Raw genomic sequence first — 13,312 nt, forward strand, 5'->3', positions numbered from 1 at the left:
TAGTGCTGGAAGTATGAGTCCTGCATGAGGTATAGCTTGTCTATTGGGTTGGGTTGAAGGAAGTGTGAAGATACAGGGTGAGTATTTAGCCTCAGGTTCTCCTCCTAAATAAACAATAAACTTTATGAAGGATCGATTAGAAATAATTCAAAATTTCAGCTCAAAGCTGTCAACAAAATATCGGAGAATTCCGTTATAATTTCAAGTGACCTTCTAAAGAGGGACATACCGGATTCACAACAGTAACTCTTTAAACGGTCAACTGATCATTTATATGAAAAATATTATTGTCTTTCTAGCTTGAAAAGAAAAGTGTTTTATTATGGCAACTTACTCTGTTATTTCTTCAGCAACTCACTTTATAGAGAAACCATGAGTTGAAAATAATCAATTTTATAACAGAAGATGATGGATATCTCAAGCATTTCTTGATCATACAAAGCCTTTAGGGGTTCTCTTGTGAATCGAACATGCTGATCCATGTATGAAAACTCACTCAAAATTACGTTTACAGTCCCTTTAAACACGGGAAAACGGGGTTGAAACCTATCCCAAGGCCGAATTTAATGAATTTGAGCCACGGCTTAAATTTGAGACGCAGCTCAAATATGGTTGGATGCACTTAAAATTGTATTCAATGTTTCAAGATTTAAGCCGGCGCTCAATTGAAACCGGTTTTTGGCGGATTAAAGACGCGGCTCAAATTCATTAAATTCGGACCCCAATGTAACATTTTTCTCATATAAACTTTTAATAAATTGAACTAGGTAAAATGTATTTATTAATTATTATTATGTAAAATTTTCAAGTTGAAACTTTCCAAAAAATACAATTTTCCAAATTGCTCCAAGTAATTCCCAGATGTATAATTTTCCGATTTACAACTTTCCAGATTTATTTTTACCAGAATTAAATTCAAAATGAAACAAAAAGTGACGAGGGAAAGTTTATCATTTAAAAAAAAATGAATTTTTATTGAAAGACTCTTTTCAAAATTCAAAAAAAACTTTATTGAATTTTTTACCTCATGATGCCTGATATCTAGGGGTGGCTGAAGGTCCTGAGGTGGGGACAGTGGTTCCTCTAGGTTATCATAACAAGATTCATCCAGGGAGGCTTCAGAGTCACAGTAGGAGTCACCATCTCCAGCTAGACCTAGACAAGAATTAGGTTTGGTTAGAATAGTGTTCAGCTAGACCTAGACAAGAATTAGGTTTGGTTAGAATAGTGTTCAGCTAGACCTAGACAAGAATTAGGTTAGGTTAGAAAATTGTTCAGCTAGACCTAGAGAAGAATTAGGTTTGGTTAGAATAGTATTAAGCTAAACCTAGAGAATGGTTATCTTAGGTTAGAATAGTGTTCAGCTAGACCTAGAGAAGAATTAGGTTTGGTTAGGATAGTATTAAGCTAAACCTAGAGAATGGTTATCTTAGGTTAGAATAGTGTTCAGCTAGACCTAGAGAAGAATTAGGTTTGGTTAGAATAGTATTAAGATAAACCTAGAGAATGGTTAGGTTAGGTTAGAATAGTATTCTGCTAGACCTAGAGAATACCAGGGCTAATGTCTAGGTTAGAATAGTATACTGCTAGACCTAGAGAATACCAGGCTAATGTCTAGGTTAGAATAGTATTCTGCTAGACCTAGAGAATACCAGGCAAATGTCTAGGTTAGAATAGTATTCTACTAGACCTAGAGAATACCAGGGCTAATGTATAGGTTAGAGAAGAGATAGAGTAAAGTCTGAAAGTTAGAAAAATTGCTGCAATTGTATTATACCAACCGTTAGCTTATGTTGTTAAATACGAAATATTAAATAAGATGATAAATTTGAACAGATAGAGATACGGAGAGAAAGATAGATGTAGAGATAGATAGATAGACATAACATATGATAGATAGATAGATAAATAGATGAATAGATTTAAAGACAGGTAGATAGATAGATAGATAGATAGATAGATAAATAGATAGATAGATAGAATATTGAGCTGTGTGCAAATAGAAACTGTATAATATATATATCCTTAGGTCTGTTTGTACACAAACACACATATTGACACTCACACACACAAACACTAGCACACACTACAATACTCTCATGCACACAAACACACCCTTACACACACACACTACAATACTCTCACGCACACAAACTTAAAGAGACAGTCAACGTAATTTCAAGTGAGTAGTCCTATACTCTTCAAAGCTTTGACTAATCAAAAATAAATGAGATATCCATGTTTTGGCTCTTATAAAACTGTTTTTTTTTTCATTTGTGATTTCTCTTGCGCATTTCTTGCTTCAGAAACAATGGAGAAATTACCAGAAATAACACCTTTCAATCCAGTAAAACGAAGTTATCTTCAGCATGATAGAATAGAATAGAATGTCATTTAAAATAACAATAACAATCTCTTTAAATATACAGTTTACAGACAATTATTGTCAAATACCTTCTTTCTCCTTCTTTCCTTCCTTCTCTACTGGTTTTCCGTCCTTATCCGTTTTACTTCTATACATATTTTTTTCAAATTATTTTGACTTCATGAGACTAAACTTTGAGGGTCCTTCGCGCCCATTTTCTTTTTTAATTGTGAACATTTCTCTTTGTATGTATATTGTATACGTTGTAAAACAAAAACAAACAAAAAGTTCGCGGATTTCATAAAACAAATGTCGTGGATTTTCAAAATTTAATGAAAATTGAAATTTGTTGGAGACTAATTTTTTTTAATTTTGATTATTCATGAACCTTCCCTGGGGCCATGTGAGGTCCAACAAAAAATTTGCACTCGTTGTTTCATAAGTCATGAACACCTTGGTCGTTCCGTATGAAATTTTGATTGAAAATCTTGTAAGACTCTGCATGGAAATGTTAGTTTGGATTTAAGAAAATAATTTCAGGTAAAGATTGTATTTCAAATAATATTATAATTGCACCGCACATTTAATAATCCCAAATATTTATAGATAAATAAAAAAGTTCTTGAATAAAATTATTTCAATGACAATGTTATATGTAGTTAAAAAAATACTTATTTACCTTCTCTGCATTTTCTTCATTTTAGCTCGTTGGTTTTGAAACCAAACTTGGACTACTCTCACACTTAAACCAGTATCTTTTGAAACAACAACAATAATAATAATAATAATAATAATAATAATATTATAATAACACCTAAATGTAGTGACTGTAACAGCTAGAAATGCTCCAAACTGCCGAACTAGCCCAAGAACAATCTAAACATTAACTACTGGTTGAATTTGCCATTTAAATCATAACACATTATAATCAAAAAAAATAATAAGGACTTACCTGAATGCCTAAGTATCCTGTGAGGGAGAAAATAAAGGCATATCCATAGGTTTGTTTAGGATAGTAGGAACAGTAGTGAATAGCAGAGGCAATATCTGAACAAGAATCCAGGAACAATGAGGCCCAGCTTATCTTAATATTATTTTACCTGTAAAAACGGCCACAAGGAAGAATAAATAAACAAATCCAATAGAATAACTGTACAGTACAACCTAAACATACAGTGGTCCAATACATCATGTTATAATTATTAATATTAATAATCTTACCTCTGAATTACTGGCATTAAACTGCCTCATTGTTTTCTCCTAAACAGATATATTTCATAAAATTGCATTAGTTCAGGTTTTGTTATGTTTTATACCTGGACATTTCCAATGATAGCATCAGCTAACAGTGCCAAGGAGATCATTACCACTCCGGTTACTTCAAACACAGGAGACACCTAGCATCATGCATCAATAATAGCATCAGCTAATTAACAGAGCCAAGGAGATCATTACCACTCCGGTTCCATCAAAAACACCTAACATCATGCATCAATAATAGCATCAGCTAATTAACAGAGCCAAGGAGATCATTATTACTCAGTTTACTTCAAAAACACCTAACATCATGCATCAATAATAGCATCAGCTAATTAACAGAGCCAAGGAGATCATTATTACTTCGGTTACTTCAAACACAGGGGACACCTAACATCATGCATCAATAATAGCATCAACTATTTAACAGAGCCAAGGAGATCATTATTACTCCGGTTACATCAAAAACACCTAACATCATGCATCAATAATAACAATAAACTCAATGTAAAGGCCCTATAAAGTTTACCTGGCTATCTGCCAGTGTGAATATTATTAGGCCTAGGCACATGAACCCAGCAGCTACAAAATCTAAAAACATGGACATGTTAAATAGCTCTATCAGCTCAGCTGTTCACAATTATGGATATAAATATATATATAGCTATATAGATTAACGTTTTTGTTTTGTGAATATTACCTAAAACACGTGGGCGTTTTCCTTGTATAAAAATGCCGCCAATCAGAACTGGGATCAGTTTACAGGACTTAAATATAACCTGAAACCAGGATTACGGTGAGTAGAGTTAGAATACAGGACTTAAATATAAGATTAAACCAGGATTACAATGACATAAAATGAATCAAAAACCGTATCACAAACTGAAAAATGTAAAATTTCCATCTAACATAATTATTTGGAGCACTGAGCCAAATTTAACTTATGTTGATGAATGATAAATTTCAATTTGACGAATAAAACTACTAGGTTAACTTGGCTCCAGTGCACTAACAAATTTTGTTTGATGAAAATTTGAGATTTCATTGAAACACTCTGTCTGTATTATTCCTTATGACCTGGGTAGGATAATTAAGATATTCCAAGCTTGCATTAGAAAACCCCATGGTAGCCACAGTGGTAATAGCCAGCAGAGCATAGGTTTTTAAAGGAACCTAACACAAAGGTAACTTTTCTAGGAAATGTGTTTAAAGAGATTAACTTCCAGTAACCAGTCTTTAAAAATCACTTATAAATAAACAAAGAGAAGATGATGAATAGCGTATCCATTCTTGATAAGACAAAGCTATTAAGGGTATCTAATCTAACTTCCAGTAATCCTCCCCCCAACCCACTTTTAAACAAAATGTAAGGTTTATTTACTGTACTTTTCAAAATAATCAAAGTGGTCATTTCCTTTCGTGTCTCTCTCCGTAGCATCATCTCCAACTAAAAGATAACAAATAAATACAGAGCGTCCCATATCATATTAGATTATCTCCAAGTTTTAACGCTAAAATAAAACCATAATACTTGAAAAACTATAAGTATTTTCCACAAGAATAAGAATGATGATAGGTTATAATGCAAGGAAAGTTATTTCAGAGGTGTACGCATCTGATGTACTGCAGTGTACAGTCTCTGGGCGGTAATGTAAACACAAGATGGATGTCGCATAAAAAAATCAATGAAATATTCTGTCATAGGAAACTATTATTTGAATTATCAAAATTTTCAAAATTCAATGCTTTTATCCTCCTCGGGTACTAAACAAACACTGATGCATCTATTCTTGTTTACAAATTCCGCCCAGAGAGAACTGGTTTCAATATGTACGCAGAGTATACGCAACTTCAATTAAAACTGTTCTTGAATTTACTAAGACAAAAAGAACTGGTTTAAAGAATATTATTTAAAGTTATAATAGATGGAAATTAAACTGTTCTTGAATTTACTGACACAAGAAGAACTGGTTTAAAGAATATTATTTAAAGTTGTAATAGATGGAAATTAAACTGTTCTTGAATTTTTAACGATGTCTAAATCTATATTTATTTCTAGCGCGTTCAAAAGAATTGAGTCTTTGCCATAAAATCTATTTTTAATCTCCATATCTTTGCAACCCGATGTCGTAGACCTTAGATATTTTAAATTATGGCTTCCACTACATCAAATAATCCAAGTTTAAAATATCCAAGGTTTACACCATCAGGTTGCAAAGACATAAGAATAAGATAATTTGAGTTTGTGGCAAAGACTCAATTAATTTTCATTTTTAACAATTTTTTTTAGAAAAACTGCTTGAATGCATAAAAAATATATTTGAGAAGGTTTATATATTGTAGAGAGAGAAACATTTATGTCATGAGGAAAATTTAGGTTTTCATACAGAAATTCCCGATTAGCACGAGCAAATAAAAGATTGAAAAAGTGTTCATTAAACAAGCAAAAGTATACTTTTTTCTTCCTAAATCAAGATTGGCAGTCCGTAAAAATATTAACCTGGCATACAGTGAGACTCATAAAACTGTGGAAAAGGAAGGACAGCATTCAAGCAATCTTATTTACATTTTGTGCCGTCAGAAAGAAATTAGTTTTACGCCAAATCTAATTCTTAATCTTTATTTCTTTGCAACCTGATGGCGCAAACCGTTTGATATTTCAAATTTTGACTATTTGAATTAAATGAATTCACAATTTGAAATATCAAAAGCCTACGACATTAAGTTACAAAGATATTGGGATTTCAAAATAAGAATTTGTGGAAAGTGTTTAGTTTCTTTCACCCAAGATTAAAATCTCAAATGTCTTCAAGTACAACTTCTTATTGAAGTGATTCAAAAAAACAAAATTTAGAGAAGCTATGAAGTCACCAAAATGTCCTTCTGAATGCTGGAGTGCACTGTGAATAGTATCTTGGAAATCAACTTGTTAAAGGGAGTGTTCGCGAAAAATTAAAGGGGGTATAGGCTTAATGCGATAAAAAAAGCGCTTTTAATCGCTACTAATCTTACTTCTATCTGTTGCGTCTGGAGAAAATTGTTAAAAACGACTCACACCGAAGAACGCAGCGTCCATACAAATTCGGAAAGATGCAACATTCAACTCGGATCGTAAACAAATCAATTTAATTCCAAACAAATCATTCAGATATTACAAACAGTAGCCATCGATTATTTTTCGACGCATTCGTAAATAGTTGATATTTCAAAATATTTTGTATTTTTCATGATCTGAGAGTTACTTTTGAAAACATTTATATATTAAAGATAGGTTTTAGAGGTGTATATTCATAACTGGAAGAAAACTGGGTTAAAGCTACAGAGAGGAGAATATTCGATAGAACGGTTAAATATAGTTTAGAGGTGAATATTCATAATTGGAAGAAAACTGGGTTAAAACTACAGAGTAGAGAATATTCTATAGAATGGTTAAATATAGTATTTAGAGGTGTATATTCATAATTGGAAGAAAACTGAGTTAAACTACAGAGTAGAGAATATTCTATAGAATGGTTAGATATAGTTTAGAGGTGTATATTCATAATTGAAAGAAAACTGGGTTAAACTACAGAGTAGAGAATATTCTATAGAATGGTTAAATACAGTTTTAGAGGTGTATCTATCTATAAATTTGGCTTGTCTGTCTGTTTGTTTGTTTGAATCCAGTAAACGTCAAAACGGCTGAACCTATCGGGCCAAAAAATTTTGTGGGACCTCACGTGATCCCAGGGAAGGTTTATGAATGATCAAAATTTTAAAAATTTTTGTTTAAAAGTTTTTTATTTTTGAAAAATTTTGAAAATGCGCAAAAAATATTATGAAATTCGCAAACTTTTTTTGTTTTTGTTTTATACTGTACAAAGAGAAGATGTTCAGAGATAAAGCCACAATTAAAAGTTGAAATAGAATATGGGCGCGAAGCGCCCTAAAAGCCTAGTATTCATAATTGGAAGAAAACTGGGTTAAAGCTACAGAGAAGAGAATATTCTATAGAATGATTAAAGCTGTAGAAAATCAGATAAAAAGAAACACTGAAAAAAACCGTACAGTCATCAGTGAACTTTAATGTTTGTTGCCTTTTAAAAAAGATTTGGCTAAGGATAGAGGAAAAATATTGAATAGAATCCGTACAGTCGCCTCTTAGCTTCGGTTTCGTTCTCTATGGATAGCCCTGTAAATAAATGATTTCAATTGAGTAAATTTATGTACAGTCGCCTCTCCGGTTTCGTTCTCTATGGATAGCCCTGTAAATAAATGATTTCAATGGAGTAAATTTATGTACAGTCACCTCTCCAGTTTCGTTCTCAATGGGTAGCCCTATAAATAAACGATTTCAATTGAGTAAATTTATGTACAGTCACCTCTCCAGTTTCTTTCTCTATGGGTAGCCCTGTAAATAAATGATTTCAATGGAGTAAATTTATGTACAGTCACCTCTCCAGTTTCTTTCTCTATGGGTAGACCTGTAAATAAATGATTTCAATTGAGTATATTTATCTACAGTCACCTCTCCAGTTTCTTTCTCTATGGGTAGCCCTGTAAATAAATGATTTTAATTGAGTAAATTTATGTACAGTCACCTCTCCGGTTAGGTTCTTTATGGGTAGCCCTGTAAATAAATGATTTCAATTGAGTATATTTATGTACAGTCGCCTCTCCGGTTTCGTTCTCTATGGGTAGCCCTGTAAATAAATGATTTCAATTGAGTATATTTATGTACAGTCGCCTCTCCGGTTTCTTTCTCTATGGGTAGCCCTGTAAATAAATGATTTTAATTGAGTTATTGTTAAAAGGCGTTGAGAGAAGGACATTTTTGTTGTGAGAGGTGAAAAAATAATAAAATGTTTTTGTTACAGGGACTGTAAGCGTACTTTCAAGTGACCCTAAATGCAAAGATGACAATGCCCAATTTACAACGGTACCTTTGAAACCTTAATCTGATCAAAAATGTGAAAGAAAACGTCGATTTTCTAGATTAAAAAAGTATTTAATTAATTCCGATTATTTCTCCACTGCTTCTTATAAGCAAAAAATGCGCAAGTAGAGGAACCGGAAATTAAGATAAAAACAAAATAATAACAAAGAAAACATGGATATCTAATTCATACTTGATGAAATAAGGATTTAAAGGGTATTGTTGTAAATCGGGCAATGCATTTTTTGCATGGAGTCACTTCAAGCTACGCTCAGCGTCCTTTAATAATAAAACATTTAGAAAAGTTTGGTTTAGTTTTGATGTAGATATCCGCACATTTTGCCAAAATTTCTCACAATTAAAATTTTACATTTCTGTTAAATAATAATTTTATTAAACTGAATAAATAATATCAACAACAAGTACACACAGGCATAAAGGGACAGTTAACATATTTATGAAAAGAGTTTAAACTTAAACAACGTCCACAGTACCTTTAATTTTAAATTTATGTGAGAACATAACTTTGGTTCAAAATAGTGGAATACAGTACAGTACAGTACAGTACAGTACAGTGCAGTACAGTGCGCCAGCAGGTCAAAACAGTGTTTTAAGTAATATTACACTAAATTTACATTGTACAAGGGGTATCTAATAAGGGTGTGAAATTTTTCTGAAACAATTTTACAGAAGCAAAAAAGTATTCTACTAGGAATATTAAGACATGTTTATAAAATATACTTTTCACAAAAATTATAAGTATAAGTGAAAATGAAATTTTGAAATACTTATTGAATTAGGTATCATTAGAACCGAATTGAATTTCTGAATCGAAAAATATTGAAATTTGACTGAGTAAGGTCAAAAAAGACATTTTTTAGTACTATAATGAAATTTATTCAAAGAAAACATCTATTTTTGACCATAACTTGCCCAATTTTCAATATTTTTCAATTCTGTAAATTGTTTTGAACCCCGGTTTTCAAGCGTATGCATACTACCCATATTATTAAGATTGTCAAATTTTTCATTTTACTAACACTAGTGATTTTTTATCCTTAAACCCCATTTGAGGGGCACATTTTGAATTTTGTGAAAAATGGATTTTATAAACATGCCTTAGAATTCCAAGTGAAATACTATTTTGTTTATGTAAAATGATTTTAGAAAAGTTTCACTAAATTTAACACCCCTAGTGTCTAATCTTTAAAGTATAAAAAAATAAAGATTTGGATTACAAGTTTTTCAGAGATTATAACACTATCTATACCACTGAAACTCTACAAAACCTAAATAAAAGTTTTCAGTGCATACAGTGATCCCCATAAAACTGTGGAACAGGAAAGCAACATTGAGACAATCTGATGTTATTGATTCAATTTAAAGTCGTCGTTATATTTCATAGTTTTATCGGGATCACATAAGATAAATAGAATTGAGCAAACATAGCAATCACAGGTTTTTGTATAAACATATTTTGGGCTCACAGAAGTTCGTAGTAAGATTTTGATTCTACTGGAGACCACTGGAGAAATTTATTTTCACTGGAGGGGTTTGAAAAAATGCTTTTTAAAATTTAAAACTTTATGCAGGGTGATTTACAGTCCAGTGAAGGAATTCAGATATCTTTCCAGGGGGGTTATAATTCCACTGAAGGGATTCAGATATTTTTCCAGGGGGGTTACAATTCCCCTGGAAGGATTCAGATATCCCTCCAGGGGAATGTAAAATCACCCTGCGTTTTAAATGGTAAAAAGTATTTTTTCAAACCCCTCCAGTGAAAATAAATTCACTACGAATAAATCTTACTACGAACTTCCGTGACTCCTTATTTTGATAATATTATATTTATAAAATAATGTAAATGAAGGGATTGTATGCAAATATCAACACAATTAAATTAATTACAATGCTTGATAATTCTGCAAAAAATGATTTAGTATGGCACAAAAGTCATCTTTTAAAATGTCACATCTGCATAATCCTGGGTGTGGGAGGGGGGGCAACATAATCTACCCCTTGACATATCAATATTTACCCCTGGGGGGGGCAACATAGTCTACCCCTTGACATATCAATATTTACCCCTGGGGGGTGGGCAACATAGTCTACCCCTTGACATATCAATATTAACCCCTGGGGGGGGGCAACATAGTCTACCCCTTGACATATCAATATTAGCTCCTGGGACTAAACATTAAGAGTAGAACCAGGTTCATGTTTCTCCTGCTGGAAATTTATTCGAGGAATATACACAAATCTTCTAAAATATTTAGATATTTAGATATTTAGATATTTTTTAGATATTTAGATATTTAGATATTTAGATATTTAGATATTTAGATATTTAGATATTTAGATATTTAGATGTCTAGATATCTAGATGTTTAGATATCTAGATGTTTAGATATCAAGATGTTTAGATGTTTAGATGTTTAGATGTTTAGATGTTTAGATGTTTAGATGTTTAGATGTTTAGATGTTTAGATATCTAGATGTTTAGATATCAAGATGTTTAGATGTTTAGATGTTTAGATGTTTAGATGTTTAGATGTTTACTCCGTAGCATCATCTCCAACTAAAAGATAACAAAGAAATAAAGAGCGTCCCATATCATATTAGATTATCTCCAAGTTTTAACGCTAAAATAAAACCATAATACTTGAAAAACTTTAAGTATTTTCAGCAAGAAAATTCTTGTTTTAGCCTTATTCAATTTTTCAAGATGATTCATTCTTCTTAAACTTTCTGATTAGTCCCGAAAATCGTAATTTAGACTGATTGACGATCTAGTATGATGTGGGACACCCTGTATATTATTAACTATATTATTGTAACTCTATTAAAACCATATTGACCAAATGGTTAACTTACCCTTCCAAAAATAGAATAGTAGAAGAACTGGATGAGAGTAAGATACCAACCATATCCCCGAAATCCAGGCAGGGTAAAAATTAATTCCTAAAATTACATTTCTACAATTTTCTTAATACATCAAAAATATTGAAAAAAATATACCTGGAAATATCCATAGAGAAGGTAGAAAAAAAATAATGCACAAGATAAAATAATAAACTGAGCTGGACGGGTGAAGTAAACTAAAAAATAAATTGATTGATTGATTTAAGAATTGAAAACTAAAAAATTTCTCTGATCCAGTTAATAATGTCCCACTGAAAGAGTAATTACAAATAGACTAGGCTTTCAGGATACTTCGCGCCCATCTTCTATTTCAAAATTGAATTGTTGCTTAAATATCTGAGAGCATTTTCTCTTCAAAAATTATAAAACAATTAACAAAAAATTCTGAGGAATTTTTTTATGGGTTTACCAAGCTTTAAGCAACTTGAAATGCTTGGCAGGCAAAATTTTTCAATTCTGACAATCCATAAACCTTCCCTGGGGCATGTGATGTCCCACACAAAATTTAGGCCTGATTGGTTCAGCTGTTTTGACGTTTATCAGATACAAACAAGCAAAGTATATACATAGATTAAGACTTGGAAGATGAAAATTACTGATGAGATTACGACTTGGAAGATGAAAATTACATTTAAGGTGATCGCCTTTGGATGCACATAGAAATAAACGTTAATCAATCAATCAAAGAAATCTGATGTAAATCAAATAATCAATCAAACATTTTCCTAGATCAAAACACATGACATTAACATGACTGTTCCCATCAGGAAGTCCTTCAATATCAATCTTGAGCTGGCTAGATCTTCGGGGCCTTTGAGGCGCCATCCCAGCCTCGTATTCACTACCTTTATAGTTCATCTATGAGCAAAATACAATAAATTAATGATAACTTTAAAATATAATGGGCTCTCTTTTTACAGCCATGGCAAGTCAAGTTCATAACAGTACCATATAACCTTTATCCAGGGGTGTAGTTCTGGGATTGATATTTTTTGTTATCCTTTATCAGAAAATAGTTTAAAGGGTAATGTTGTGAATCGGATGTGCCACTCTATAAATGATAGGTCACTTAGTGATGATGAGTTATAAACAAACCCTGTTAATTCCAAAAAATCTTTATCAAAACACTTTTTTGTTCAATTTAATTTTTTATTATCAGTGTACAGGGAACTCTGTCAGGTTTATAACATGCATTTTAAAACAAAAATAGATTTAAACAATAATAGATTAGTTAGACGTTTAAATAGCATTTTTTGTCTTGCAAGGGCAAGGGGGGGTCTGTCTCAATGTACAATTTTTAAAATATCTCAGTAAATAATATTAAAAATAGCTGTGAGTTTGATCCAGGTCTTTCAAATATGATGGACAGGTGTATAACTGTTCTCTCCATTCAGCTGAAATTTATTTAAAAAAAGGTCTAAACTTAATAAAATCGGTTAAAATTCATTTTTAATGTAAATGTTCAAAACATAGTAAAAATTATTTAAATGTTTTGAACTTTTGGCCAATGAAAGCATACATTTAACTCATTTTAAATCCGATTAAGAGCGAAATAATTGATTCAAAAGTTGCCAGCTCAACACAATTGTCGTAATCTACCTTTTCTCTCGAAATTACGATCCTGTAATTGTCGGCTAACAGATTTGTATCTGTATTTTATCTGTCTGCACTGTATTTGAGTACACAGAAAAGTGTACAGAGAGATGCGTAGAAACCTAAAATATCTTTCTGCGCATCATTTCTAGCAGACAGAAAACACGGGTAGTTAACAATAAAATAAAAAAATAAAAAAAATTATTTGGATATATGTTTTTTCAAAATGAAATTACCAGCAAAAATATTTTTAAATATTT

The 13,312-nt window shown here is 31.7% G+C and overlaps 2 protein-coding genes and 1 long non-coding RNA gene across 4 annotated transcripts; all 3 read right to left on the reverse strand.

Annotated features, from left to right (window-relative positions):
* Nucleotides 1-6: 6 nt before the first annotated feature.
* On the reverse strand, nucleotides 7-3,120 carry LOC111710741 (uncharacterized; the record flags this gene model as incomplete). The annotated part of the gene is made up of 4 exons (XM_023484859.1): nucleotides 3,045-3,120; nucleotides 2,455-2,513; nucleotides 1,025-1,155; nucleotides 7-104 (listed from the first exon to the last, which is right to left on the reverse strand). Coding segments are annotated over exons 1-4 (308 nt in total), but the record flags the coding sequence as incomplete, so codon positions are not given.
* A 52-nt stretch (nucleotides 3,121-3,172) lies between these two features.
* LOC111710730 (adenosine 3'-phospho 5'-phosphosulfate transporter 2) lies at nucleotides 3,173-13,138 on the reverse strand (the record flags this gene model as incomplete). Its single annotated transcript, XM_023484849.1, has 13 exons — nucleotides 13,059-13,138; nucleotides 12,185-12,304; nucleotides 11,556-11,635; nucleotides 11,412-11,498; nucleotides 5,037-5,069; nucleotides 4,700-4,795; nucleotides 4,323-4,401; nucleotides 4,152-4,213; nucleotides 3,682-3,762; nucleotides 3,587-3,625; nucleotides 3,466-3,529; nucleotides 3,318-3,412; nucleotides 3,173-3,241 (listed from the first exon to the last, which is right to left on the reverse strand). Coding segments are annotated over exons 2-13 (885 nt in total), but the record flags the coding sequence as incomplete, so codon positions are not given.
* On the reverse strand, nucleotides 9,743-10,814 carry LOC111710740 (uncharacterized). 2 transcript variants are annotated; one of them, XR_002767118.1, is made up of 2 exons: nucleotides 10,354-10,814; nucleotides 9,743-10,019 (listed from the first exon to the last, which is right to left on the reverse strand). It is a non-coding gene; the product is annotated as an uncharacterized LOC111710740 (long non-coding RNA). The 2 variants fall into 2 exon arrangements; XR_002767119.1 differs by having other exon boundaries at nucleotides 10,347-10,814.
* Nucleotides 13,139-13,312: the final 174 nt, after the last annotated feature.

The sequence above is a fragment of the Eurytemora carolleeae genome, unplaced genomic scaffold (assembly GCF_000591075.1).
Source record: "Eurytemora carolleeae unplaced genomic scaffold, Eaff_2.0 scaffold843, whole genome shotgun sequence".
Lineage (NCBI taxonomy): Eukaryota > Metazoa > Arthropoda > Copepoda > Calanoida > Temoridae > Eurytemora > Eurytemora carolleeae.